The 27,990-nt window shown below is 32.5% G+C and overlaps 1 protein-coding gene across 3 annotated transcripts; it reads left to right on the forward strand.

The window, feature by feature from the left end:
* Nucleotides 1–571: 571 nt before the first annotated feature.
* On the forward strand, nucleotides 572–27,990 carry LOC126827652 (glutamate receptor-interacting protein 1). 3 transcript variants are annotated; one of them, XM_050557092.1, is made up of 21 exons: nucleotides 572–711; nucleotides 12,331–12,393; nucleotides 12,640–12,711; nucleotides 13,515–13,578; nucleotides 14,486–14,631; nucleotides 15,002–15,161; nucleotides 15,612–15,757; nucleotides 16,060–16,207; nucleotides 16,551–16,732; nucleotides 17,233–17,475; nucleotides 18,198–18,393; nucleotides 19,103–19,242; nucleotides 19,334–19,411; nucleotides 19,810–19,879; nucleotides 20,866–21,011; nucleotides 21,694–21,835; nucleotides 22,703–22,848; nucleotides 22,981–23,003; nucleotides 23,223–23,391; nucleotides 23,561–24,150; nucleotides 25,870–27,990. In XM_050557092.1, the coding sequence occupies exons 1-21, from the start codon at nucleotides 663–665 to the stop codon at nucleotides 26,113–26,115; spliced, it is 3,219 nt and encodes a 1,072-aa protein (XP_050413049.1). In that variant the 5' UTR covers nucleotides 572–662; the 3' UTR covers nucleotides 26,116–27,990. The 3 variants fall into 3 exon arrangements, with proteins under 3 accessions (XP_050413049.1, XP_050413051.1, XP_050413050.1); XM_050557093.2 differs by lacking the exon at nucleotides 572–711 and adding an exon at nucleotides 8,004–8,177; XM_050557094.1 differs by lacking the exon at nucleotides 17,233–17,475.

Genomic DNA, 27,990 nt, shown 5'->3' on the forward strand with positions numbered 1-27,990 from the left:
ATTAACTGGTAGTGGGAGTGGGTCCACGGAGGTTAAGTTGAATTGAGTAAAAAAAGTGGAAAAAGACTCCAATCAATATTCTTATCCTTTGAAAGATCAGCTAGGAGTTGGGCCAAATTAAGAGTTTTTTTTTTTTTTTAACATTTCATTGGTTTATTTAACTAGCTCGATTACCTTCTGTTCAATACTATTTCAAATAGTATTTGTGTATGAATATTTGCCCTAACTGTTGTTAGCCAACTATATATTTCCCATAGTATTGGTAGTTAGATCTATTACAATTTGTGTTGTCCTAACATTCTTATTATTTGGCTATTACCGTGTCGGGATTTTTTTTTCTTTTAACTTTTATAGTTATTTTTTTATTTGGTAGGCCTACGTGTTGTGTAATTATCTTGCGCCGAGACTATTCTGTTTTGCCTTTTGACGACACCGATCAGTTTAATGTGAAGACATAGATCTATAGAGCTGTACACGATCTATTAATCTGTGGCGAAGACACACTGTGCAATGTGAATTTGCGCAATTTTGAACTTCACAGTACTGTTTGCGCAATAAAGCGCCCTCTAACGGGGAAACAAAGTATGTTGTGAAAGTTGTGACCGATGGTGTGAAGTTTGTTTATCATGTAATTAGTGTAATGAGACGGAAATAATCAAATTATGCCCGTGTGGAAACCAGATTGTTTCAGAGGCTCACTCTATGAACCATGTAAGTATCTTGCATCCCATAGTACAATGCACGAGGAGAGGCAAGGTGCTCTTTCGGATTGTTTTGTCTGCATCAGCATGCATGCCATACTCACATTCTGATTCAGCCAAAATATGGCTGCTCAACAAGAAGGACCAAATTTTAATATTTAAAAATGTAATTAGTGTTCCAAGTGGTTGATCTTGTCACTATTCATTTATGCCTTTATTTTCTTATTATTTAGAAGGTTGTCAATGTAAAAATGTATCTATATATAGGCCAGACTGTTGACTGTTGAGCTTGACATGTTTGCAAATTCATGAATTTAAGATTCTATTGGAATACTATCACTGCTACTATATAGTCTAATCCAAAATATAAGTCAGCCCTGCTTTTATTTTTGACAAATTTGGTGTTCGTCTTATTTGGAAGATTTGAAAACATGTAAGCAGTGCTTAACTATTTTTTTTTAGGTTACTCACTGTCTTGTGTGTGTGTCTGTGATGTCCTGTCTCTTGCATAGTTTGCAAAAGTAGGCTATTTATTTAACTCAATGGGTGGGGGGGGGCGGGCGAATGGTTAGCGACTTCGCATCTGGTGTTGTATCATGAGTTCTGTCATTAAGTCAACTGCCGTGGTTTTGATTCCCCTGATTCCCCGGTTGAAAGTGACAAGTGACAAGGACTTCGCATCTGGTATTGTATCTTAATGTTCTGTCATTAAGTCAACTGCCGTGGTTTTGATTCCCCTGATTCCCCGGTTGAAAGTGACAAGGATTAAGGTCACCTGTCCAACCTCGTGGGTTTTCTCTGAGTCCTCCACTTTCCTCCAACTGCTAAAGACCCCTACGCGCAAGCGAATTATTGAAATAAAATTTAACCATATGTTAGTCCCGAAATGACCTAGTTTATGTTTATGTTGGTCTTCTGATATCCAATATTTAAGACAAAATGAAAATTTAAAAATTTGTATGAAGCGACTCGATGAACGAGGCTAAACCTATCCCATGTACATGAAGTAGAATACTACCGGTGTAGACTGGAATAACCAGATGCAAAAGACTGCCATTCAATTTGGACTCTTCACGTATTTCACCAGACATAACTGATTAGAAATTACAGTAAAAACAAACAATTGAATGTAAATCAGTTTATATACATTCATATTAATTACATGCGTTGGGACCCATTTGTGTCCATTTCTAGGTGACAATGAATTATTGATTTAGCTCCTTTAACTTTAACGGAGCAAAAACTATCATATTTTTATTTAAAACAATTGATTCTTACCAATTACTCAGTTAATTCAAATGACCTGATACATTGTATCAGTTGAAGTGGACATCTGACAATGCGGATCAAAATAGGAAGAAGCTACTCCAACAGCCAATCAAAATATGCGATTTAGCAATGTTTATGTGATGATGAGTCTATGACAATAGTGAAAAACATTGCTTGACTTGATGATAATATTTACAGTTTTGCACTAGTATTGTTGCTACATGTACTGGTATATATATGGTATTTTTTAAACATTACATGCATTAATTTAATAAACAAAGTGATCTTGCAAGGTGAAAGTAAATTGTTCCAATCGTTAAAAAATAAACTAGCGTTGTCCTCGTAGCTATGTCTGTTCCAGCTCAGTTTGATATATCAAGATATAGTCGAGGTCTCTATTGCATTTTGTCTGTATATTAAAATCACCTATATGAGTATGAGATTACGACACTAATTCCAAATGTACTCTTTGACCAATTCAATGCTGTAGCATTTTTAAAATTTAAACAGGCATTATATAAGAACTTAATCTGCTTATTGCAGGTCTTTCTGTATGCCTTAAATGTTATATAAATTATTAATTAGAGATTAATTAACTTACATGTACCAAGACCATAATCAATTGACGATGCCATCGGATACTATAGATTTTCAGCAGATTTAAATACAATTTTTGGTTAATGATTTCATTTAAAAATGGATAATCAAAACTTTGTTTATTTTCGTAACAACAGAAGCAATGACAATCGAGGCTACACTAGCTGGTCTTGTAACGGCGATAACTCAGCTCATAGTGAAGTAATTTGACTGAAATTTTTGACATAATATTCCCTTTTCATTATCTGATTTTTAACTAGTGTAGCGAGTTAGTCAGCTCGTTATTAAATCTTACATAATTCCCCTTTAAAACCATTGAAGCCTGTGGAATAACTTACTGAGAAATCACTTCTGAAAATGACGTGGATTCAATACACATATCATCCCCTCCACCCCACCCAGATTTAATTTTTACCTGTCTGATCAATATCATTTTCAACAAAAGCTTTAAATTACATGTAGGCCAACATGTAATGAATGAAAAACAAAAACCCAACCTAGACCGATTACACAATACCATACTTGATGGACACGACAATACATGTACAGCTGAAAAGAGCACACTGGGGCTGTATGGTACATGTAATAACGAATGATGCACATTTAATAAATTTATGTATTTGTAAAGCTTATTTAAAGAAGCAATGCATTCAGTGTTGAATTCTGGTCTGCATGAAACTCTAAGATATGTGTTCCCAATACACATATTGCTGTATTAACATTTTCATATCTCTGTAATTAGTATTAGCTTTTTTTCCTTAATGACTATCAACAGCTGGCACATCTTTTGACTTTATCTCAATATTGACCCAATCTAAGGGCATGGAATTTTGAATGTAGATAATTTATCTTAAAGGGGCTAAATTACTTAGAATAAAATAGAGTACCGGTATTGAAGCGAGTTGATCAGTGATCAGGAAAGTTGTAGATATTAGTGAGATTAGATATTGAAATCGGGATGATATGTTGTGTTATTACAGTTAGTGATTGGGAAAGCTGTATCTGATTAAATTTTTGTTTTGAAAGATTAAGTAGAAGTAGGCTAGGCGTATTTACTAACACTTATTTTATATAAACACTGCAATCAATATAAATAAGATCAATATATATACTGTACTTAAAGGACATTTATTTTGGTTAAAATTTTGGTCATAAGATTAAGTTTATACAGTCTTTTACTGCTACTACTACTAATACTACATCTGTAGGATTAATTCTTGAATTTTAAAGGATAACTACATATTATAATCTATATAATTTGAAATACCTTGGTGCTTATAATAATCAAAATTAATTGCTTTTTTTAAAAAGTATTACATGTAAAGAGAAGACAGATGGACACATCCCATTAATTTAATTACATGCCTGACAGATTTACAATGATATTATAGCTTCCAGCTAAATGTGGAAACACAGACAAAATCTCAACAGGTAGTTGTATTGGTGATGTATGTTCATAGGTCATCAAGCTAAATACCTAGTAACTGATAGTCAAGTCTTTTGATATGTTGATACACTTGTTTACATACATTTAGTATTTGAACTTCCTAGTGGTTTACATACAGTACTATGTACATGAATGTACAGTAGTGTAGGCCTACTATATACAAATGTATACTGGTACAAAACTTGCTCACATGGACATGTATCAGGGTATGTAATCAGTCATGCACATAGGAATTTAATGTATTGTTTTGGTTGGCTACATTCTGCCCTATTGAATTAAAATAAATTGTACATGACAATGGCTCTCCAAATTGGACAAACTGATGATTTTTGATCAAAACAATTCTTGTCTTGTGGTTTTAGTAAAATATTGAAAAGCTGCATCTTTTTCAATTATAAATTTGACAATTTTCCAATATTTTATTTTTTTAGACTTTGAGTAATGTTATTTTATTGATTGAAAAAAGACTTATCTTTGTATCATTTTTGGCCGAAAAATGAACCTGCATAACTTTACCAGATAGTGCCCGATCAATAATCAGTTAAGTTTGCTAAGAACTAAAATGTTTACATCAACTGATCTCAGTGTATTATTCATCATCACACCTAATTAATAATTATCGCACCCCCCCCCCTCCCCTGCCCCAGTTCGTATGACTATGGTGAATAGAGTAATGTACCTGTAGATCGTCACAAGTAGGAATAAATTGAGATGATTCTAAACTGCTTCTTCCTGTAAACAAGACTTGAGTATGGCAAAATGGATTTTTGATATCTATACAACTAAATACTAGCGGTTGCCAGGCAAAGATACGCCCACATTTTGCAAGGGATGGATAGAGAACAAGCTATCCAGAGATTTTATTGCTTTTTATAATCTCCGAGTAGACTGGTTGAGTTCGAATTCAGTGAAAATTAGACCAAATCTGCCGGACGAAATGGCCGCTCCCTGTAAGCAAATAGTGTATACAAGGTTGCGGAACCTGTAGAGGTCACAATTTGAACCGATTTTGGTGAAACTTAAAACATGTGTTTATATTCCAACCCTCTCGGTTCCTGTCAATATTTGTGCATATTGGACCATAACTTCCTGGATTATGGCCCCTGATTGTACAAAAAAAACGTAATTTTAGTTTGTGGACCCTCTAGAAGTCACAATTTTTATCTGATTTTAAAAATTGTTTAAATAGCCGCTGCTTGAATGCAAATAGCATTAAAGTATGTAATACTTTTTATCCAATTTTGATGAAAATAAAAATTAATATATGTTTATATCCCAAAGATCTTGGTTCCTTTCGATATTCACGCACATTGGACCGTAATTTCCTGGATTATAGCCCCTGAATGTATGAAAAATCGTGTTTTTCGCTTGTTGCTTCTCTTGAGGTCACAATTTTTATACGCCCACATTGAAATGTGGTCGTATATTGTCGTCGCCCCCGTCCGTCCGTCGTCCACAATTGCTTGTGGACGCTCTAGAGGCTAAAGTTAATATCCGATTGACTTTAAATTTATATACAGTGTTTAAGGCCATGAAACAAAGAAGCCTATTGATTTTCAGCAATTTCCGATAATTACTGCCAGAGTTATGGCCCTTGATCACTTCAAAAAATCTTGTGGACACTCTAGAGGCTAAAGTTAATATCTGATTGACTTTAAATTTATACACAGTGTTTAAGGTCATGAGACGAAGAAGCCTATTGATTTCCAGCGATTTCCGATAATTACTGCCAGAGTTATGGCCCTTGATCACTTCAAAAAATCTTGTGGACGCTCTAAAGGCCAAAGTTAATATCCGATTGACTTTAAATTTATACACAGTGTTTAAGGTCATGAGACGAAAAAGCCTATTGATTTTCAGCGATATCCGATAATTACTGCCAGAGTTATGGCCGTTGATCACTTCAAAAAATCTTGTGGATGCTCTACAGGCCAAAGTTAATATCCAATTGACTTGATATTTATACACAGTGTTTAAGGTCATGAGACGAAGAAGCCTATTGATTTCCAGCCATTTCCGATAATTACTGCCAGAGTTATGGCCCTTGATCACTTTAAAAATTCTTGTGGACGCTCTACAGGTCAAAGTTAATATCCGATTGACTTTAAATTTATACACAGTGTTTAAGGTCATGAGACGATGAAGCCTATTGATTTTCAGTGATTTCAGATAATTACTGCCAGAGTTATGGCCCTTGATCACTTTGAAAAATCTTGTGGACGCTCTAGAGGCTAAAGTTAATATCCGATTGACTTTAAATTTATACACAGTGTTTAAGGTCATAAGACAAAGACTTCTATTCATTTTCAGCGATTTTCAATAATTACTGCCAGAGTTATGGCCCTTGATCACTTCAAAAAATCTTGTGGACGCTCTAAAGGCCAAAGTTAATATCCGATTGACTTTAAATTTATACACAGTGTTTAAGGTCATGAGACGAAGAAGCCTATTGGTTTTCAGCGATTTCCGATAATTACTGCCAGAGTTGACTTCAGATTGATACACAGAGTTTAAGAGCTTGAGACGAACAAGTATGTTGATTTTCAATGAATTTTTATGACTTGAACAGCTAAATCCATGATATTAAAAGTTTTGTATACTAAACGTTAGCATGGGGCAGAACTTTATAAAAACCAAACAAATTCTAATGGTTTTCTGATAATTACTTCATGAGTTGTTACTCTTAATCAGATTTTAGTGTATTATAAATGTTTCATTACCGAAAGAAGTAAAAATATGCGACAACACTTGTTGACTGCCCGGACGATTTAGCTGCTGTGGGCGTATGTTTCGTTGCCTGGCAACCTATCTTTATCTGATTTAAAAAAATGTTTAAATTTATCACTGTTACACCATAATGACAGTGAGTTCGAATTTCATGAAAATCAGACTGAAACTGCCCGACAAAATGGCCACTTCCCGTACGCAAATAGATTGTGGACCCTGTAGAGGTCACATTTTTTTTTACCCGATTTCAATGAAACTTATGTTTATATCCCAAAGATCTGGATTATTACCCCTGATTTTATGTAAAAATGCTTTTTTTTAGCTTGTTCTCTATCCATCTCTTAGAAAATGTGGGCGTATCTTCGGTGGCAACCACTGCTTTTAAGTAAATATTGCTTTACTTCAAGATGGATAAAAAGGCATTTGGAATTTATACATAGACTCTCATCACTCCCTAACTTTGTTCCAAACATCCAACCTAGTTTTCACTTGTATGAATTTGAATTTTAAAAGTCTGTCATATAAAAACAATGATTTTACATAAATATCTGTAAAATATTTGACATTCTTATTTTGTACAAATTTAATGTTATTGTTAGTTATGGCTAATTATGTCATTGAATTTCTGCAGGGAGCAATTTTCTAACATATTCTCTTAATGTCAGCAATTATTTTCTGTCGATATTGTTACATTGAAGTTACCCTTACTACATGGCTGAATTTGTATGAATTGTTGACTTGGTGTACAACATACAAAATATGGATATGAGCTAAATTTTTTAGCACTTATTATGTATATGTAGATAAAATCCAAGATCCTGAATTTGTGTTCCCCATTCCAATAACTAAATAAAAAAATACAACGCCATCTTATCAGTGTGGAAATATCATTTATTGAATGAACATGAATCTATATAATGATGTGGAAATTATAGATGAACACATATTATGCATAAATTGTCAATAACAAAAAATTATTTAAAATATCAAATGGGATGAAATCACAATCCGGCATATCTGGCCCAATGATTATTTCCTATATAGATTAAAAAAAATTCACAAATTCTTTTTACAATGATAAACCCCTCCTTTCTCTTGACATTCTACTAACAACAGAGAAGAGTGAAAATTTGGCACTGACACAATTATTTGTGTAACTTAATATGAATGTGAAGAGTCTATCAGTTAACATGATCTATAAAGACAACTTGTTACTGTTGAATTCTTGTTTTACTTCTGTATGTTAATTACTAACATAATACATCTATAATTAGATGGTAGTCCTAGATTTTACATAATTACATAGGACTGCAACAGTTGACGGTTAGAATATCTATCTGAGTTACAGAAGCACTGGGCACTAGTCTCCCAACAATTCTTTCTCTACATGTTGTCTTTAGAACGAAGGAAGAAACATGGTCGTCAACCCCAGTCGAGTAAGTAATTCTATACACAGTCTGTTTTTTGTTCATACTTCTTCTCTAGTTTCTCAGTGTGACGTCTCTCTATTTTTTTTCTCTCTATAAATTTATCGTTTTTTTTAACCTAATTTTTGGTTTTCAAAGAGCTTTAGCATCTGTTTTGAAGAGACATGTAACACTAGACATGTTAGAAATATTCTATTTAGTTTTCTGCAGGCTAATAATGTCTGCAATTCCACTGAATTGTTATAAATAAGCATTTGGGAAGGAACTATAAGCTTGTTCAGTAATACAGGGAAATATCAAGTACTGTTTCTAGCATTTACATGTTGCAAGATATACATGGATAATAGATAATTTGCTGCAAGAATATATATACATATGTAACACTTTTATCACTAACAAAATACGATTAAATTAGCCCACATGTTCTGAATTTGAGTGCGCTTGTAAGAGTAAACATTCTGATGAGGGCACACTCTAATTTCAGCATGGTTACAAAATTTGGAATATTGTCGTCACCCTGTTGGGCGATCTTTCCGTCGTCCACAATTTCTTGTGAAGACTCGACAGACAGACTACATTTCTTATCCAATCTTTTTAAAATTATACATATGTTGTTTACATTAGTAATACAATGAAGTCTATTGAATTTTAACAATTTCGGGTAATTACTTATATGGCCCCTATTTCACTTTGTGGTACCTTGTGAACACTCTTAATAACAAAAGTTATCATCTGATCTGTATGAAATTTATATGCATGTATATCAATTATGGTAGCAAAACAAAGAAGTATATTGTATTTCAACATATTCTGTTAATTGCCTCTTAGAGTTATGGCCCTTATTTCACTTTGTGGAACCATGTGAACTCGCTAACGATCTGTATGAAATTTATATGCATTATTTAATTTGTGAAATGTAATGAAATGGGGTTTAACGTCCTACTGTTCTGCTCCGAACTGGGCTAATGGATACGGGCATATGCCGTACAGTTTGCTATAATGAAGGAATTTTTGCCCGGACAGGGCCACTACGGCTTACTCTTATATCGAATTCCAACTGTCAAGGGATCTTTTACCTGCATGCCAATGTGTACACGGACCTCGGTTTTTATCCCTCCGTCCTGCATCTCTGACAAGGGGTAACCATGCCAGAAAATCTGAATGAACTTTCTCGACCAATGCAGGGATCGAATTTAATTTGTGAAACAAAGAAGTTATTGCATTTCCGAAATGATATTTTTGATGTGGACTGTGATATACCCGGTCGCTTTGTTTCATTGTCAACTGTTTGCTAAATGGAGTGTTGCAGGCACTACATTAGTTGAGCATGTAACATCTGTGCTTTGGTATTGTTGCAACAAAAAGTGTGAACAATAAAAGAGATGATGAAATTTTAAAAACTTGCGATGTAAAATTTAACTATATTCCATATTGATTACCAGTATTCTTTGTACCAGTTTGAAAAACAAGTTTGACTTTTCTAGACTAGAACAACACTGTGGCGGACAAGGACAGCTGTGCACATAAAAGATCCCTTGACAGTTGGATATAAGAGTAGGCCGTAGTGCCACTGTCCGGGCAAAATTTCCCTCATAGCAGACTGTATGGCGTATGCCGTCTTCATTAGCCCAGTTTGGAACAGAACAGTAGGACATTAAACCCCATTTCATTTCAGCTAGCTTTGTAAAGTTGCTGTCATGAATGGTAGGGGAGAAGAGAACGTGAGTGTAGGTCAAAAATATAAAGCATTATTTTAGAAATGTTGCTTTTAAACTAAATAATGTATGCAGAAAGAATAGGAGGGGGAATTTGAGATGTGTCAAATCTGTCATTTGGGCGTTAACAGCAAACTTTATTTTCCTTTTAAATATATTGAATATCAGATTTGTGTATAGAATTAGAACTAGAAGTCCCTGTCTGGAATTCAGCAGTAATTACATGAAAATGGAGAATGAAATAACCATAGCTCAATATTTTTTATGCTTATGTTATCATACATGTCGTCTGATTGTCTGGCTTCCATACACACAGCTTCAATCAAAACTACTGTATTTACTATTTTGTGATAATTCTGTAACTGGTTCCAGAAACAAATTTGTTCTTGGAATATTCAGACTATTCAATTGCATTATGATAGTACTATTTCATGACACATAATAATTGCTGGTATATCTTTGGTATTGATTTGTTATATTAATCTTGATAGCCTTGATTGTATGAATTCGTCCATACTGTACATGCATATAACTTAAAACCATCCATAATATCTAAGAAGAGATATATTTTCCAATCGATCGTTAGGATAACAACTGTTATAAGATGAAAATAAAAAAGTTAGATAATTTTGATTACTTGCATTTATTGATATAGCTAGGATTACATGTATATAAAAGAAAGAATACCAGATTTAAGGGGTGGGGGGGTGTGTCAAGGATAAAAAAGTGCACATGCTCTCCTTAGATCTGCATTTACATGTAGCTGGCTGGGAATAGATGTTACGGTGCAGCTCTGTGTGATTTAATGTTTTATGTGAATGGTATTTAAGGAAAGAGCTGTGGTTTGGATTATCTGTGTTTTTGTCATTATATTTAGAATAACTGTACACTGTTACTGTGTGGTTTCTGACATGTTTAACATATGGTCTATTAGGTATTGTTTGTAGTATAAAGATGAACTGATTATGTTGATCTACTAAGTTCTGTAACTAAAATTATGATATTGCCACTCTAGAGATGTATTAAGTTAGATTAATGACATATTACGACATTCTATAGACTAACTGGAGGCTCTTCTATCTTATCTTGGAATCTGTTTTTGAACTGTCCCACAATTGACCTACATAATACTAGCATCTGATATCTGATAACACTGCTCATATCATTGTAAAACAAATTTTTGACTGTTTTGGTACTTTTACATGTATAATTGCCCATCAGTTTATAGTCCTTTTTTTATTAAAGATAAGCTTAAAGTAGCTATGTCTCTAACTCAATATCATCCAAAATCTTCGACATTGAAAACACAATTTTTTTGTCGCTTTAAATCAACATTGATGTTGTGATCTTACCGGGAAAAGATGGGCTTCTGATATCCAATATTTAAGACAAAATAAACATTTTACAATTGGTACACGAATCGTGTACCATAATGCGTTTCAGCGCTATTTGTAATCAGGGACTCGAAAAACAAGGCTAGGCATTTTCCACAAGTCATGTCAAACGGTGACGTTATATTCTTATCTGGAGAGCATGCCCAATAAATACTATCGGCATAGACTGGAAAAACCAGACGATAGAGATTGAAATTCGATTGAGAATACTGGCGTATTTCGCCGAACCTAACTGATTAGAAATTACAGTAAAAACAGAAACAATTGAATGTAAATCAATTTATATACATTCATATTACATTATTGCATGCATTACGACCCATTTGTGTCAATTTCTAGGTCCCAAATATTAGTGACTTAGCTCCTTTAATCAATTATAAAAACTAAATACAACTATACTAGACATATTCCACCAAAATTCATTGAAATTGCAACAAGTCATCAATCAAGGATGTTAAAATATTCCCAGGTTTGGAGACCACTCAACCCACAAACATATTCCTTGTCACACACAGATAGATGTGGGATGAACTCATTCACTGATGGCAGACCCTATATTCTACAGCACACAACTCTACCCTAACCCTCACACACAAGCCTATTGATGTGAAGATATCAAATTGTCACCAATCTACTATGGTTCATTGTGTTAGAATTCAGAATATCATGAAGTTATTCCACGGCTTACATTCAAATTTATGGAACCCTTTCAAGGTCTAAGCTAAGCTCTTGATAGAATTGTTATGCTCACTGGATGGATATTGTTGTCACCTTCACCAGTGTGATTTTAGAACTAGCGCATGACTTTGTTGTTATAACTCTGTGAAATTGTTCATTAGCCAATAATAAGAAAGATTCCTGATCTTGGTAGTATTAAGGGGCCTGACAAGTGCCCACCATATTTATAAATATAAGTAATTTGAAAGAGAATTAATCTTCCAAGTCCCAGAAATGAGAAATGACTGGAGTAATGAATCTGATTTAAATTTTATTTTATTATTATGAATGACTTGTTCCTCAAGTACATTAAACAAATACTTTCTGTTATTGCAGACCCAATACCTTTGAATATTGTTGGAACTGATAGTGGCATCAATGGCAGTCAAGATATTGATGGTAAGTGCCTGACATAGTCTGAATTTGTTTCTGACAAAGTCTTTAACCAGTACCATATATCCAGTCTTAAAATTTACATCTAATTCTTTTAAATTGTTTTATTTGAGACTTGACAGTATTATTAAGCCTGTTAGTATTCTGACAAACGTCTTTACTTCAACCCCTTTTTACAAAACATAAATATTATACTATTATTAAGGATTATAAAGAATAAGGATTCCATATTTTTTCTGTCATATTTTACAGAAGAGAGAAAAGGAATATCATTTGTTGAATTACAAAAGAAAGAAGGATGTGGATTAGGATTAACTGTATCAGGTACATTGTAGTGTTTTAATTTAAATAATAATTTACTTGAATACAACTGAATCTACATATACCTTCAGAAATGTATTCTTTAAATCTTTAAATGTGAATTACATTTAAATATTTCAGTAGATACATTACTTCTATAGAATATTGTCCTATTCGGTGAACTGTGACAGTTTACATGTAGGATACTTATTGTATCTTCATACAGCTAGCTTGTTTATGAAGCAGAATGTTTACTGAGGGAGGGATCTACTGTTTGGTTGTTTTATGTCCAAGGTCATACCACATGTATTGACATTTGTACGCACATGTAAATTACATTTGATTTAAGTTTGTGTCTTTTCAATTTGGAAATAAAAGTTTATCAAATAGAATCTTGTACTCTTATATACCCTTGCCTTATGAATAAAAGGAATCACACTCCTTATTTATCAAATCCCTAACTATCTATGTCCAAATGGGGAGGGACTTTTTAGGAAAGAGAATTTTGACTTTTGCAAATTAAGAAGAGCTTTTTTCAAACTTACCAGTCAAATATAGAAAACAATGACTATTTCAATGGCATTTAGTAATTGAACTGGAAATATACAGGACACTATTTTATGGAATACCCTTTTTTAACTGAGCCACGGTTGACTAGGATTCTATAATCTTTTTCAAGTAAGTGGAAATATCACTCACTAATAAACAGTAGTACATCTCTTTTTCAAAATACTCAATATATATGTATAACTGAAATATTTATTTTAGAAATGGCCCGATTGATGATTTTAAATACCGTCCTAATCCTATGGTTTGAATTATTTTAGGTGGCACTGATAAGGGATGTTTAGCACAGGTTTCTAATTTACGACCAGGTGGAATAGCTCACAGGTATTATTTCAAGATTATTATTTTTAGATACAGTGTATATATCAAAGATGTATATTAAAGATGTATTATGTAAGAGCTAAATCTGCTTTGGAATGCAGGTCTTTTGGGGGGGGGGGGGCTTCAAATGTTATGTAAATTTTTAATTAAGCAGTTATTCACTCTCTAGACTATCAAATGGCTGTGATATTGAATGAAATAAAACACCTTTCCCATTGGATAATTTAACATTGAAATGAATAATCTAGACTTTGTTTATTATCATAGCAATAGCACATGTTGTTTACTATTGAGACTATATATTGTAAAACACTCAAACACTCATAACTTTGCTCAGAAAAATGTAATTTGACTGAAATTTTCAATATATTAATTTTTTATGATCTATTTTGAAACTATGATAGCAACAGTTCTTTATCGAAATCTCTAAGATATATTATTCTTCCCTTTGCTCATATTGCTGGCTTACTCTTAGATACTTTAAGAGGTTACTTTGAAATAAATATATGATATGCCATTCTGATGGCAGAATTAAATTTAGTTTAGAATCCTGAGCGATTTAAAACCATGAGAGAGCTTAACCAGCTCGAATATTTGACAGTATTGTCATAAGTTAGACTAGTTAGTTAGTAATATGTGCACATTATCCTACAGAGAGAGGACTGAATTTAAACCAACTTATCCACCAAAATATTTCTCGAAGATAATTAGGGAGAAGGCACATTAAAACTAGTTCATTTTCCTCACCTTTGCCAGTTTAAACTGGTTTGAATATGTCATATGCAAGACATTCCAGTAGACTTACTCTCAACAATGGTACAAAACTATGACAAATATAATAATAGGTATAAAATGGCGCAAAAATGAAAGCCGACTGATAAGATGCGATGTTGATAATTTTTATTTCTAGATCTGATGCTCTGGCTTTAGGAGATTATATTATATCAGTAAATGGTATTCGTACAGCTAATCTGAAACATGATGAAATTATTAACCTTTTAAAAAATGCTGAGGAAATGCTTATATTGGAGATTGAATATGAACTACCTGAGTCTGGTAAGTAAGCATCCATATTGAAAATGTTTGGGACACATGGGCAGCCCAGTTATATAGCGCTGTACTGTAGATTTTTAGTTATGGGCTGTTTGCCTATTAATGTTGGAATTGGTTACCAAATGGTAGCAAACCTTTAGAAAATAAAAATTACAGACAGGTGAATGAACCAAAAGAGACAAAACCGAAAGGTCCATCCTGTTTTTCTGGTAAAAAACTAAGAAAATACAGATCAGATTGATTTCTCCTGTCGAACAAGGCCGATCACTATATTTTAATGTGGGCTGATATAGTAAGTCCTCACAAAATACTTGGTAATATACTTTGTGTAAAGTTGAAAGTTATTACTGAGTGATTGTTATTACTATTTCAGCATTAAATTCATTTTCTGTACATAGTAAATGTCAGGATGTGACTTTACCTAAAGAAGGAACAGGATTTGGATTTTTATTACGTGGTGGTATGTTTATAGATACAATGAAAGCTCATCCATTAATTGTTACTAATATTAGACCTGGTGGACCTGCTGATCGGTAAGTTATACTCTATAGTTGGATTTCTTACATTTACATAGAAACAAAACATGTTTTCATATATTCGTAACCTAATGGTAAAACTGGAGGAACTATGAGTTTTTTTACTGTCGCATCTGTTGGTCATTTTCGGGAAGACCTCTGGATAAAGTTTGCGTTTCGTGGGATTTTGTGAATTCTATTTTCTAGAATTATTTTAGTTTTAACTATGAGATATCTGATTTAAATTTAATGCACTGCTTTTCAAAGTAGAGTTACAGACAAATTCAACTGAGATTCATGTTCAGTATCAACATCTTATAGATGTATGCATTCTAACATTTGTTTTTGACGATAGGGAACATAATATAGGGAACATGTATTGCTTTAGCAATACTCACTAAAAAATAATTCTTGTTTAATATATAATTACCATTACAATTTTATAGTCAAGTATGTTATTATATTCAGAGAAGGGTCTATAAAAGAAGGAGATCGTATAATAGCTATGAATGGTTATAGAGTTACACATCTTAGTTTAATGGAGACTATGACATTAATACATCAAGTAGAACAAGAAGCAACATTTAGTGTGGAATATGATGTCTCTGTTATGGGTATGTAAAATATTTAAAAACTTTCAGGTAAAAGTCTATTTAATCGAAATACATATTTACAGGTAGCTTCATATATCTAGTGACAGATGTCTTGCACCATGCAGGGTATACTGATTCCACTTAGCTTCTTTTGGAATTAAGAACCTTGGTTAATACTGTACAGTAAATGTTTGGAGGAGCAAATAATTTTCATAAAGACAGTAATATGTCAATGAAACTTATATGTTACTGCACAATAAATTTATGCAATTTATAGAAGAGTGTATAAAGGTATATATTTGAAATAACTTTTACATTAACAGAAGCTGTACAAAATGCTAATGGACCACTATTAGTAGAAATAGATAAAAGTCCTGGTTCATCATTAGGTATAAATCTGTCTCAGAGTTCTCATATGGGCAGACGATGTGTTTGTGTGGATTGTATTCATTCAATGAGTGTAGCTGATAGGTTCGTATAATTAATTAAGGTTATCCCCTGCCCACTTTTTCCGTGTTTTAATCACAGAGTGTATTGTATGTTTAAGTCTCTTGCTGTTCTCACAACCACTAGCCATTTGATCAATACCGTCACTTGAGTAGACAGCAAACTACCAGTTTGTATTACCCTTATATTTTTGTTCTCTGAGCACCTCAGAGATTCCAGTATGTTTCTGGTAAGATAGGGTGTCTACTTTCCAGATATATTCCAAAATTTTCATACTTTTATTGGTATTAACTACCCAATAAATACTTCGAGGGAGTCCATCTTTAATACACATCATAAACGATTGTTCTCACTATATGAATTTCAGAAGTGGTGCTCTTCATGAAGGTGACCATATTCTGTCAATAGATGGAGCTAGTGTTGAACATATGTCTGTAGCCGAGGCAACCCAGTTATTAAAGGCTGGTAATTCAGAACAAATCAGATTAGAAATTCTACCTGTATCACATTTACAACATCAAGCAAATCGTGAATATATGGCTAAAAATGGTGAGCTTTTAGAATAGTTTATTTTACCTTCCTTGGGTTAGGGTAAGCAAGGGATTTTTTAGCTTAATGGTAATATGATCATATGCACGGTAATGGATATTTGGTTGAATAGAATATTTTTTCAGGAAGATGTTTTTATGATTTTATTTTTTGCATTAGTTATATTTTTTTGTTGCTTTGCCTGTTCATTACAATATTTACAAAAGTGATATCTGGTAGAAGTTCAACACAATCTCTGCCTACAATTTACAGTAGACCTTATATACCTTGCCATCAATTTTAATTGTTGATGTAAAATATGTGATTTCATAAAGTTTAAATCTACAAAAAATGTAAGATATTCCTATACTGAATAAAATAGCCTCAGAAACCTAAAGCATCTTTGTTTTAATTTTTAGAGAAACACCCTCAAAATGTTACCAGAAATTGCTTTTGCTTAGGTTCATAATTCATACATATTCATGATAAAGCTTGTTTATTATCAGGATAACTTTTTTCAGCTCTATTACCTGCTTGTTCCACTGCTACACTTCCATCTATATCTCCCTCTTCTTCATCCTTTAATGGCTTTGGCTCTATGCCTGGGTTTGCCAGATCTTCTCTTAGTGTTGCCAACAACCAGTATGGTACCCTTTGTAGTGTTGTCAACAACAACAACCAATATGGTACCCTTAGCTCTAAAGGTTCTGGTAGAAGCAAGAGAAATTGGTTACGACCTGCTGATAGAAAACCATCATCGTGTAGTAAGTTTGTGGCATGCTGTATGTCTATGGTATATAATGTCATTATATCAACTATTATTTTATAATAGAAATCAGTTATCAGTTGTATTTTTTTCCAATTATTAAGATTTTTACATATTAGAGATGTTGCAAATTGATTTTCTGCATTTAGATTCAGTTTTTATACGCCCACGTTTTCATGTGGATGTATATTGTTGTCTCCCCTGTCCGTACGTCAGTACGTCCACAGGTCACATCGTTTATCCCATTTTGACGAAACTTGAAATTTAGGCTTATCTCCCAAAGATCTCTGTTCTTTTTGATATTGACATGTATCCGATCGTTACTTAATGGATTATGTACGAAAATCACATTTTTAGCATGTGGACACTATAGAGATAACATTTTTTATCCGATATTGATAAAACTTAAAATATGTGTTTATATCCCAAAGATCTGGGTTCCTTTCGATACTTGTGCATATCAAAGTGTAACTTTCTGGATTATGGCCTCTGATCGTTTTTTTCTTTTTGCTTGTTCTCTGTCCATCTCTTAAAAAATGTGGGTGTATCTTGCATGGCAACCACTTGTTGATTTATTTAAATGAATTTTGACTCAGTCATATATTTAATGGCACTAAAATAATGATAAATATAAGAAAAGGAAAAGAATTATAAAATCCATCCTTTTGGCCACAATAAAAAATATAACTGTAAGAATTGTTATGTAATTTATGTTTGCAGTGTCCATAGCATCTGCTGCGACATCTGTACTAGTCTCTAACAACCAGGTTTGCCATCCAGAATCAACAGAAATTGTATTATTTACGGATCATCATCGTGGTATTGGTCTACAATTAGATGGTGGTATATTCTCTACAGCTGTATTAACAGATCCTCCATTAGTAGCCATGATAGAACCAAACAGTCCAGCTGAAAAGTAAGATATATAAGTAATTATACCTTCATTTGAATGATTCTCTCAAATCCTAAATTATTTAATTAAAAGTTGATACAGTTCTCTATATAGCACTAGCAGAGTTACAGGTCTGCTTTGCATTTCTTTTGATTCCATTTATTTTTTATTCAGAATTATTTCAGGATTTATTAGATCTAAATATTACTGTTGTCAGTCAGTACGTCAGCTATTTGCTCAACCGGAGCTATATGATAAATTGTTAACATTTTTAAAGGAGACAAACTTTTATAATAAATTTAAATTGTATATATTTTATCATGTGTTACATTTTAAATATTTATATATGTAAAACTTGATATTTGTTTTTAAATTATACTTTCTGTGATATTTGTTTTTATTTACATATATAAATGTCTGTGATATTCTTTTCAATTTGTCTTGTTAAATTCACCATGTTTGGCGCAATATAGCCCGGTTGGAACTGACGTGCCATAAAACTTCATTTCATTTCATTTATTTCAGGTTAAACTGTGAGGCATACAATTGTAAGTTGCAGAATCAGCCTCATATAATTCAAGCATTGTTGGGATTTGTAGGGGACATTAATTTTTAAAACAGGATATAGGTGGGAGTTTGATTTAGCAGAGGCTTGGTTAGACTTCAAAATTTCAATAAATATAACCTATTTTTGTTTTCTTAATGTAAATATGTAAAATTTTATATATTATAGATGCGGTTTAATACAAGTTGGTGATAGATTGTTATCTGTTAATGGTATTCATGTAGCTGATAAAATATTAGATGAAGTCAATCAACTATTGCGTGATTGTCGTCCAAGATGTGTTCTAGAAATAGAATTTGATGTGACAGGTGTGTAATTCTTCTATGTTCACATATTTACTTTGAAATACACTGGATATATTTATTGACTGAAAAATGATTTTAAATATTCTCCTTTCAGAATCGGTAACAATGAGTTCTGGTACATATTGTGTCAAGATTCCGAAACCTGCTGGAGGACTTGGCATGACTATAAATGGTGAATCATTATAATTTTGCTATCCTTAAAAAAAATAAATTAAATGTATTATGTTTATTCCATCCGTTAAATACTTTGTTCGATCCCTGCATTGGCCGAGAAAGTTCATCCAGATTTTACGCCGTGGTTCCCTCCTTGTCAATGATGCTGTCTACACTTTGGCGTGCACGTAAAAGATCCCTTGGCAGGTGGAATTCGATATAAGAGTAGGCCGTAGTGCCGCCGTCCCTGAAAAATTTCCCTGATAGCTCTATGTATGGCGTATGTCCGTCTTCATTAGCCCAGTTCGGAGCAGACCTGTAGGACGTTAAACCCTATTTCATTTCAATTCTTTAAATACTTTAGAAATAACTCTGTTAATCTGTTAGATGTACTTAACTAATGAATATCTTTTTCAGCTCCATTGAGAAGAAAAATAGGAGATCCATTAATTATTACAAATGTTAAAAAGGCTAGTGTGGCATATAGGTAAGTTAGACATGTTTATTTTATTTTTTCTAGTTATGACTAGAAAGGGTATAAAAGCATATTTTCCAGTCTGTTTGCTTCTTTCTAGTTGTAAAGCCTATATCCTGGTGTGTATGATGTGTATTTTATAGATACGTACTAGTGGTGGGTATTGCCACTGCAGTCAAGATAAGATACATATTGCGATTCAGGTGCTACAATGCTATTTGTATCACGATTCAGGTACTACGATTCGTTTCGTATCGTGATTCATAACCAGGTCAATATTTACCAGGAAAACAACAGGATAAATGAATAATTGATATTTTTAGTCCTGCTGATATTGAAGAAATAAAACTGTTTTATATCACAATATTGATGTGGATAAGGACCAAAACAAGTGAAGAGTGATTGAGTACCTATGATTCATTGTCTAGCGATTGAATACTCGAATTGTGAGAAGGTGAATCGCCATACATCAATTCAAAGATATATATTGTGCCAGCACTAATACATACTCATAAAGTATATTTTAAATACTTATACTCATACCCAAGGTACTCATGTCCAACCTCATAGGTTTTCTCCAGGGCCCTCTGGTTTTCTCCCACTGCTAAAGACCCCTACATGTACGTGAAAGCAAATTATTGAAATAAAATTGAACCATGTGTTAGTCCCGAAATTACCTAGTTTGTGTCGAGTGGACATTAAACCCCATTTGCACTCTCTTTCCAAGATGGTTATTCATGGTTGTGTATGTTTGATTTATTTTTCTGTATTTGTGCACTAAATCTTTTGTGTATTACTGGTATATTTTCTTGATATATATGTAATATATTAATGGCAATAACATTGTATGACATGTTACCTATATTTTCTACATATGCTTGATAAATACTCAAGATAAACATCCTATATGATATATTCTAAATGAGTATGGTATGCATTGTTATTTCTTCGCCTACTAAGATATATTTTCTTGATATCTATGTTTTGGTTTTTTATAGATCTGGCTCTGTACAACCAGGTGATCATTTATTGGCTATTAATGATATCAGGACAGAACATTGTTCAGTAGAAGATGCTGCCCATCTATTGCAGATGTCAGAAGATATAATCAAATTAAAAATCAAACGAGAAGATCCGTATACAGGTAGTTTAACTGTAACCTTTAGCTTTTATCATGCAATCACATTCTAGTTCAACTGTATAACCTTTAGATTTCATCATGCACTCATATTCTAGTTCAACTGTAACCTTTAGCTTTCATCATGCAGTCATTTTCTAGTGATGTAAATATATATAGTATCATGAATTTAAATAGAATAGAATATCTTGGAGTCACAGGAATTATGTAGGCATATGAACATCCTGCGTAGATGTATTTGAAAGATTTGTTTTCAGATTTGCAACTGTATCCAAATTAGGATCGTCCATCATGGAAGACATTGTATCCACAGATAACTGAGTCATGGAAAGCACAGACTCGTATTTAGTCTGTGGATGATATTTAATTATTTGATAGTTTTTTGTCTTTTCTTCAAAGTCTGGACTGAAATCAGATTTTCACTGAAATATTTCAAAATGATAGATATCACAAACCCATCGCAATTAGCAACCAAGGGAAGCTTCTGTCAGTCATACGAAACCATCCAAAAGCATGATTTAGACATTACCCACCACTGCACAAGTAAAATGAGTTTTCAATGAAATAATAATTTAATAATAAATTTATGGGCTGTAGACAGTCTTCTATAAAATATAGACAAATAATACTTTGTATATTTTATTGGAATTCAAGAATTTTGTAGTCAAAGACAGTGTTTGTGTTATAGTTGAAGGTAGTGCTGATAGTGTAACTTATACAGTAGAATTACAGAGATTTGGTGGACCATTAGGTATAACTATATCTGGTACAGAAGATCCCATGGATACAATATATATATCACATCTTATTGAAGGGGGATTAGCAGAAAGGTAAGCTTGTATACACAGTAATATTATTTTCCAAAACAAATTATTAAAAGAAACTAAGCATGACTCCATAGCTACCATACTCAGCAAATCTCAGGCATTTCTGTTTTAAATGTTGGTGTGGGGGGTAAAAATAAATGGTTTTTCAAAAGACAAACATGTTTGAAACTCAAAATTGTTAAAAAAAATAATTTTAATATGATATGTTTTGTGTCATCTCTTAACTGACAGGCCTGTGACAGGTGTCTTGTTAGCTAGATCTTAGATCTGGTCACTTTTATACTAAATTATACATATCTAGACAAAAAAGAATTCTCGTAAAAAGAAATCCATATTCCCTGAAATAAGATGTTAGATCAGGAACAGATGTTCAATATTTAAAGTAGCCAAGTCTCTAACTCAGGATCATCCAAAGTCTTCGACATTGAAGACACAAATCATTTGTCAATTTAAATCAACATTGGTGTTGTCATCGTATCGTGAAAAGATGGGCTTCTGATATCTAATATTTAAGACAAAATAAACATCTTACCATTGGTACTTGAATCGTGTACCATAATGCGTTTCAGCGCCATTTGTAATACGGGACTCGAAGAACGAGGCTAGACATATTCCACAAGTCATATCAAACGATGAGGCCATATTCTTATCTGGAGAGCATGCGCAATAAATACTATTACATTATTAATATGTGTTGCCTCTCATTTGTGTCAATTTCAAGGTACCAAATATTAGCGACCGAGTATGGGTGATTATATTTAAATTTTTGGTTACATTTAGATATATAGGTATTCCATTATGAAAAAAATAATTATTTGAGGATATTCATGGTAATAGATACATGGTAAAGTAATTGATTTTGTTTAATAGAACTGGTGCTATACGTGTAAAAGATCATTTACTGGCTATAAATGGTAAATCAACGAAATATAAGAGATTATCAGAAGCTATAGAAATGTTGCAGAATGCAGGAGATGTTGTTACACTTAAAATATCTCGTAAAATGACAGATAAAAGTAAGTGGAATATACTTTGATCTAAACTGCATCAGAGAATTTTTAAATAAGCCAGTTGCCTGTTGTAGGTTCCTCATTAATTGATTGTTTATTACTTCTTGTAATAAAATTGTTTTTTATTTTAAATTTCAGAAAATCATAGTAGAAACCATGGTGTAAGTTAAATCCATATTTTTTCACTTAATTATTTAAATATGTGGACAACAGCACAAATTTTAGGTTTACTTACAGTGTTGTGCCATAATGATAATCAAGTTCATTATGTTAACATATTGTTTTTAGAATAAATCGCTCTCAAATTTATACAATTATAGAATTTATACAATAAAGTTCTAAAGAACTTGAAAACTAATTTATGTGTTCTATTTTTATAGGGTAATAAAAGTGATTTAAGTAAACCACCTACTCCAAGTATGGATAGTGCTCTAGAATCATGGGATAGTTCAGGACCAGAAATGGGAAGTGGCAATATTGGCAATATTAATCAACCCAAGTTAAACTCGGCATCAAGACAAAAATTACCAGAAAAACGCAGAAAGTCAGGTAGGTTTTTATGGCTATATTTTCCCAATTTTTGTGGATTTTTGAACAACCAAAGCACCACATCAAATGTATACTTGAATTTATTAAACGAACAGGCCCCACCATTGTTTTGTTTTGTTTTATTTTGCTGGAAAGTTGATAGGTTCTTCCTTTTTTCTCTCCACGACAGATTATCGTCCATTTTCTGGTGAATCTAGTAATGATGCTGAAGGAAGTGGAGAGGGCTTGGCCGACTTACAGATGTCAGATGGTGAATGGGACAACCACTCAGACAGCAATCACAGTTTTTCTAGTAGTAACCAGGAAGAGGATTGGGTGGGAACATTTGAAGATTTCATGCATGGATCCGGTTCAGAAATGTTAAAACAAATAGGACTTAGTTTACGTGATCGTAGCACAGCAAGTTTAGATCGTAGATCTCGAGCTTCAGAGCCCAGCGACCGTTATTCTAGATCAAAAAGTGCTGGACGATTTGGACGTAGTGCTATATCCCATGACTCTCTAAGTCTTAGTAACCAAAACTCACGAATATCAAATCCAGTGTCTGGTGGGAAATCTATAAGTGAACATGTTCAGACAATATTTACACCTACCCCTATACAGTTACATCGTATAACTGTGGTTAAATCATATGCTACAGAAGATTTTGGATTTGGTTTATCAGATGGTATGTATGAGAAAGGTGTGTTTATTAGTGGTGTAAGGCCTGGTAGTGCTGCTTCTAAAGCTGGTTTAAAGGCTTTTGATAGAATCTTACAGGTTAGTTTATTTACAGTAATAATTGAAAAATCTTTTGAAGAAATCCGACACTTATCTTGATTTGTGAATTAAACAAAATTACTGCAAATTATTTAATAATCTTGCACAGAACGTTTGACTTGTAGTCTTAGGACAAGATAATCTGTAGTGTGGTTTTATTAAGATGTATTATGTTAAGCGCTAAATCTGCATATTGCAGGTCTTTCTTTAGGCCTTAAATGTTATATAGATTATTATTTAGACATTAATTCACATGCCAAAGCTATAATCAACTCTATAGACAATTGGATTGCAGATATTTAAATGGATTTGAACACCCGTGAGATTTAAAAATTTAAACATACATTATGGAAGAGCTAAATCTTTCTATTGCAGATCTTTCTTTAGGCCTGAAATGTTTTCTAAATTATTAATTAGACATTAATTAACTTATCCAGGCCATAATCAACTCTCGATGGCATCAGATTTCTCCGATATTAAAATGCATTAGAACATTTCAGCCATATTTTGATTTAAGCTAAAAATGGAGGAGCGAGACTTAGCTTCGAACAACCAGTACGGTGGTTAAAATTATTGTCCTGTCAAACCTTCAAAGGTTAATATCTTCGCTCGCAATAGAGTAATTTGAATAAACAACCTACACTAATCTTCAAACAGTTATAACTTCCCCAAAAATAAAGTAATTCAACGATGCATTATGTAAGAATTAGCTAAGTGCTGGCTGTTCTTGCTATAATAGTTAAAAAATAGATCATTTAAAATGAATCTATTGAAAATTCCTGTCAAATTACTTTATTCTGTGCAAAGTTATAAGTGTTTGAAGCTTTGAGTGTTTGAAGATCTGTTTATGGAGAAAAGTAAAATAGGACAAACCATGTGATTCAGATCTTATGGGTGTACAGATCTTATGGGTATATGGTGATTTAATTATTTATTACTGCTCTTATAATCTCACACTGATCAGCAGTGAATTTTCGCTAGGCCGCTACAATCACTGATAAGGATGACATCGATGCGACTTAATGAGTCCCAAATATTAACTTTTTTCTTCCGTCAAATTAAATTCTAAAACATTTTTTTCATTTATTAGAAAAATAAATAAAGACGTTTGAATTGTTTATAGGTACAAATCATTTCCTATTTAGTGTAAATGGGTATTAAAATAAGTAAAATTCACCATTTAGCCCGAATCAGTAATGTCTTATGTAAACAATGCATGCACTATTGAGCCAATGATTGACGCCGCGTGATGTGACGTCACGTGTCGAAACAGTCATCTGTAATAGATATTAAAAGATCTCTGTGAAACAGATTGTTATAATCTGTTCAGGTTTGTGGTCTAAGGGGAGATAATTCAAGTACAACAAAACTATATTGACTTACTCGGTGTAACTTTCTTTGCTAAATAAGAAAGGAAGGATGTATTTTAAAGATAAAACCAATGTTTAGATACAACAGAATTCTGCCATTAAAATGGTTTGGTATTTTGAATAAATAACAAAGTAATTATTTAATGGTATAGAGCTTTCCCCAGTACTAATAAAAAAAGAAGAAAAATATTGTCGGATCAAACCCAACCCCAATATTGAACAAATTTTTGACTAATGCAATAAAACATACTGAACACATTATTGACTAACTCAAAGAAGGTAGATTTTTTATTATTGTTGTTTATAATAAATGGTTTTATTATTAATGTTTTACCTTTGTATCTTTCAGGTGAACCGACATAAAACTAAAGATTATGACTGTAGTTTAACTGTACCTCTGATAGCAGAATCTGGTAATAAATTACACATGATTGTCTGTCGAAATCCTTTATTACGCCACCGTCCTACTGGTTGTCAAGATAAAAACTCTGTCGTCAAGGATGATCGTCTTTATATGAATGCCAAGGAAGATCGCCTTTATGTGAATGCCTATGATACAACAGGAGCCAGTGACACATCAAATAAAACAGTGTGATGGGAATGTGATTTGATTTTGTTTTCTGACTGCCATTGTTGATTTTCTTTTATTATTTACTAGTTGGGTAATATGACATTTTGTATTATTTCACACTGTTTAATTTATTGCCACCATACAATATCTGCCAAAATTTATTTTCACATTAAGTTTCATTCGTAGAATTTAGATTGCAATCTGCTTTGCCTTGTTTGATATTATTTTTTGTTGTTTTATACATTACATTTTTGATGCTTTATTGCTAAGTGATATGATTTACTGCTGATTAGCTTTCTATTCCATTTTGCGATTTTTTTTCAGTTTTTTTTCTTCGGTGATTCAGATTTATGATTGATTTAAAAATTGTATTCATAATTCTTATATTTGTGTAAATTGAATATTTTTGATACTAGTTTAAGATAATTTCAGCTTTTGTCATGGATAATAGTTATGTCTAGCAGACTCTAAATAATGCATTATTAGTTATAAAACAATATGTATATAGTGTGAATGAACTGTTAACCATTTGTGTCTTAGAAAAATTATAAAATACTCATTCAAGCTTAGCCTCTCACATTAAATTTTAAAATAGAGGATTTGGCTTATTACTGACAAAGAGTAAGGTCACCTGTCCAACATTGTGGTGGGTTTTCTCTGCTTTTCTTCCACTGCTAAAGACCTCTATGCGCAAGCAAATTATTGAAATAAAATAGAAACATGTTAGTCCCGAAATACAGTTTCTGTCATGTGGATGCGCTCTCGCTCGCTCTCTCTCTCTCTCTCCAGTGTGTAATGCCATCAGTCTAGTGATGGTGTGTTTATTTAAATTAATCTATATTGCCAACAAAATGACTACTTCAAGCAATAAATTTATTATATTACAGTTTTCAGAAGATAATTTGTATTGTTGCTCATTTGAGGATTTTTTTTTAAAACAACAGGCAAGGAAATAGTTACAATTTCATGCAAACATGTTTAGTAATCTTCTCACATTTCGAGAAAGATTTCTATAATTATTGGGAGAAGATTGCTTGTAAGATCTTACATGTACTTGCAAATGATATTTTGAGTTAAAAGTTAATTATGGAGATATAATTTTCAAGATGAATAAAATATTTTCTGCTACATACTTACGATCAAAGAAGATAAATGGATTTTGAACATATACACATGCCACATGAATCTAATTTATTGATCAATTATTTTAACTCATTATATATAGTACAGCAAATCATTGTGATATATTCTCAGTCAGTTAATGGTGATAACTTTGCTTTGTGTTCGTCCATGGTATTTTATGATAAATATGCAATTAAATATATTTAAAGTTGTTAAAATAATCCCTGCATATCAATAGGTTTCTTTAGATTTGTGGTATATAGTTAATAAACTAAATTTAGCTACCTCGTCTTGTAGATCATATAGTAATCTAATCATGTTACATAGTAGGCTGTGCATACATTCATTATATTATTATTTAATACCCATTTATACATTTAAACTATATGTATATATACCTATATCAAAGAAATTTTATTTTTAAATCTTGGCTGAACAAATACTCTTTAATCCCCAATGAAAAACAGAAAAAAAAACCCAACAAGAGATCATGAGTAATTATTATAGTTAGTATATATAGGGTATTGTACAATGTATTTACTGTTATGATTTTTATATCACTGGTCATCATGTTCTCTGTCTAGTTAACCCGTAGACAATAACTGAAGAGATTATCGGGAATATAAGTTATTGATGTGTTTTTCACGTGAAATTGTAGATATTTGTAAATTTTATGTAATTTATGTATTTTAAATTTGTATATTACTAGATGTTCTCTATTGACTAAGATGATAATATTATTATTTATATAGATATAAATTAACATTCATGCTATTA

Source organism: Patella vulgata, chromosome 7, assembly GCF_932274485.2.
Source record: "Patella vulgata chromosome 7, xgPatVulg1.2, whole genome shotgun sequence".
Taxonomy (NCBI): Eukaryota; Metazoa; Mollusca; class Gastropoda; family Patellidae; genus Patella; species Patella vulgata.